The sequence below is a fragment of the Penaeus vannamei genome, chromosome 2, assembly GCF_042767895.1.
Source record: "Penaeus vannamei isolate JL-2024 chromosome 2, ASM4276789v1, whole genome shotgun sequence".
In the NCBI taxonomy this organism is placed as follows: Eukaryota; Metazoa; Arthropoda; class Malacostraca; order Decapoda; family Penaeidae; genus Penaeus; species Penaeus vannamei.
The window spans coordinates 5,116,808-5,120,200 of NC_091550.1; the positions used below are offsets into that span (position 1 = coordinate 5,116,808).

Genomic DNA, 3,393 nt, shown 5'->3' on the forward strand with positions numbered 1-3,393 from the left:
GAAATTTGAAATGGGTCTGGCATTTCTCTGTCAGTTTCTTTATCTATCAATTACTTATAAGAAATACTTAAAAGTAAATCAAAGGTATAGATTTATTTTTTCTTTGGCATCATTGCATGACTACATACACATTCACCCAGACGTTCATGTAGGGAACGTATCCTCCGCCTTTACTGACCGTGTTCTCTTCTCCAGAAAATGTTCGGAAAATCCTCATCTCGCAGGAATATTTGTCTTGACGAGAAATTCAAGATCAGTAAGAACAACTGCCTCGCCTTCTCCTTCGGGATCAACTACGACTTCTCCTTCGAGGATAGTTTAGGGAGATTCGGGTGCAAGGTACGACGATTCTGCTGTTAAAAACAACAATATATATATATATATATATATATATATATATATATATATATTTATATATATATTTATACATGTATATACATATTTGTAATACATATGTGTGTGTGAAATTTTTATCTGTAACTACACAAAATTGATAAACAAATAAATAAAAAAAGATAAATAAATGATAAATAATAGCTGAATTATGAATATATACATACATACATACATACATACATACATACATACATATATATATATATATATATTTTATATATATATACATATATATATATATATATATATATATATATATATATATATATATATATATATATATATATATATATATGTATAAGACCGCCGACAGGGGGGGGGGGGGTAGCCGAGTCAACGATGTGTATATATATATATATATATATATATATATATATATATATATATATATATATATATATATATATATATGAATCAGGATTATCAGAGAGTTCTAAGGAGGACTAATTCCTATTCCTCAGTTTCGTTTCCCACTGAAAGCAGGTCAATAATCACCTCATTAGTCCAATTAGCTCAGGTAGTTTTGAATTGGTTTGTTTAAGATTTGCATCTAGAAATATGTTTGTCTCTCTGAAATCGTGTAATTGTTGTATGTTCATTTCCTTAATTAATTTTCTTAATCAATATTCTGAATCACTATTCATTTCTTTTCGATTTCCTACGTTATGTCTTTTTTATATCTTATATCTACGTTACATCTGTTTTATATCTTATATCTTATATCTTTTTATATATTTAAATATTATATAATATCTTTTTATATATTTTTATATCTTATATCTTATATCTTTTTTATATCTTATATCTACGTTACATCTTTTCATAACTTATTTTTTATAACTTTATTTATCTTTTTTATATCTTTAATTTTTTTCATTTTCTTACGTGTTGGATTCGTTCTTTCTGCTCTGATACCTTTTATTTATTTATTTATTTTTGAACGTTTACAATCCCTCACGTTTCACAAATCTTTTGCGATCCGACTTTTTGTTTTTCTTTTTTTTCACATTTCTTTTTTGTATTCCTTTGTCAAAAGCTATCCTCCTTCTCCTTTCTCTCTTCTGTCTTTCTTTTCTCTCTCACTGTCTCTGTCTCTGTCTTGCTCTCTCTCTCTCTGTCTCTCTCTCTCTCTTTGTATCTATCTCTATCTGCCTCTCTCTCGCTCCCTTTCTCTCTCTCTTTCTTTCTCTCTCTCTCTCTCTCTCTCTCTCTCTCTTTTTCTCTCTCTCTCTTTGTATCTCTCTTCTGCTTCTGCCTCTCTCTCGCTCTCTTTGTATTACTCTCTCTCTCTCTCTCTCTCTCTCTCTCTCTCTCTCTCTCTCTCTCTCTCTCTCTCTCTCTCTCTCATTCTCACTTAGACACACAAACACACACACGTACCAGCACCTTCCTCTCAGCCTCCATGCCTCCCAGCCTTTCGTGGCCTCACAGCCCCCACCTCTCCTCCACAGGTCTTCGCCTACGACCCGACGATGAACAAGAAGGACCACCAGCGGTCGTCCAAAGTTCGGTTCATCGCGACCGGGATTTCGAACTATCAGGGGACGAAGTTGGTCGGAATGGGAAGTCGGTGGCATCAGAAGAAGGTGGGTTTTTTGGGCGATTTTTTGGGGGGGTGGGGTGGGGTGGAGGGGTGGGGGGATGGTTGGAGTGGGGGTGTGGGGGAAGGGTTGGGGTGTGGGGGGGGGTGTAGAGGGGGCTGATTGGCTGTGTGTGATGTGTGTGTTTGATTGTGTGTGTGTGTGTCTAGGTGACAGTGGTAGAGAGAGAGAGAGAAAGAGAAAGGGAGTAACAATAGTAGTCATTGGAAAAAAAACACACTATACATATCATTATCATCACTATTATCAGCACAACCACCACCACCAATCATCACCATTTCCCTCCCCTCCCCAGCCACCACCACCACCACCACACACGACCCCCATCCTCCTCACCCCAACCACACACAACACCCCTCCCCTACCACCACCACCACACACGACCCCCATCCTCCTCACCCCAACCACACACCACACCCCTCCCCTACCACCACCACACACGACCCCATCCCTCCTCACCCCAACCACACACAACACCCCTCCCCTACCACCACCACCACACACGACCCCCATCCTCCTCACCCCAACCACACACCACACCCCTCCCCAACCACCACCACACACGACCCCCATCCTCCTCACCCCAACCACACACCACACCCCTCCCCCTACCACCACCACACACGACCCCCATCCTCCTCACCCCAACCACCACCACCACACGGCCCCCATCCTCCTCACCCCACCCACACGCCGCACTTCCTCCCTTCCTCCGAGCCTCTCGACCTCTCCCACCTCCTCCCTCCCTTCCTCCGAGCCTCTCGACCTCTCCCACCTCCTCCCTCCCTTCCTCCGAGCCTCTCGACCTCTCCCACCTCCTCCCTCCCTCCCCGACAGGTGGACCGCTTCGAGAACCTGGTCAAGGACGCGGGCATGGAAGGGAAGCCCATTGACGTCGTGAAGCTGGACGTCGAGCTCTCCGAAGTCGACTTCATGCAGGATATGCTCTTCAACTCGCGCCACGTGCTGAGGAACGTCAAGCAGATCGCCATGGAGATTCACTCGGATTTAACGAGTATGGGGATTTTTTTTTTTTTTTTTTTTTTGCTGCGGTGTGATATGAGGATTTTATTATATTTTATTGGATTTTCATCTGGCCTTGATATGATACTCTTTGATGTGATGTGATTTAAGGATTTTTCATAGGATTTTTTGGCTTTGATATGACACGTTTCCGGATATCTTTTGATATGACATGTACATATAGATAGGAATTATCTTGCATTGATGAGAGACTCGTATATACATAGGGTTTCTATTACCATAACATGACACACGCATATACATAGGTTTTCTATGACATTATGACACATTTTCACACTGGATTTCACAGGCCAAGATGTGACACTCTTATACATTGGATTTCTCTGGCTATTATATGACACTTATATATTTA

General features: G+C 40.8%; 1 protein-coding gene and 1 pseudogene across 1 annotated transcript in view; both read left to right on the forward strand.

Moving 5' to 3' along the window:
- Nucleotides 1-3,012, forward strand: part of LOC113820419 (uncharacterized) — a gene marked incomplete at its 3' end in the record, with an annotated part of 9,679 nt that extends 6,667 nt beyond the window's left edge. Inside the window, 3 exon segments of the mRNA XM_070129040.1 lie at nt 196-339; nt 1,848-1,982; nt 2,835-3,012. Coding sequence (XP_069985141.1) covers nt 196-339; nt 1,848-1,982; nt 2,835-3,012 — 457 coding nt within the window.
- Nucleotides 1-3,393, forward strand: part of LOC113813263 (cationic amino acid transporter 2-like) — an 88,164-nt pseudogene that overhangs the window by 68,365 nt on the left and 16,406 nt on the right.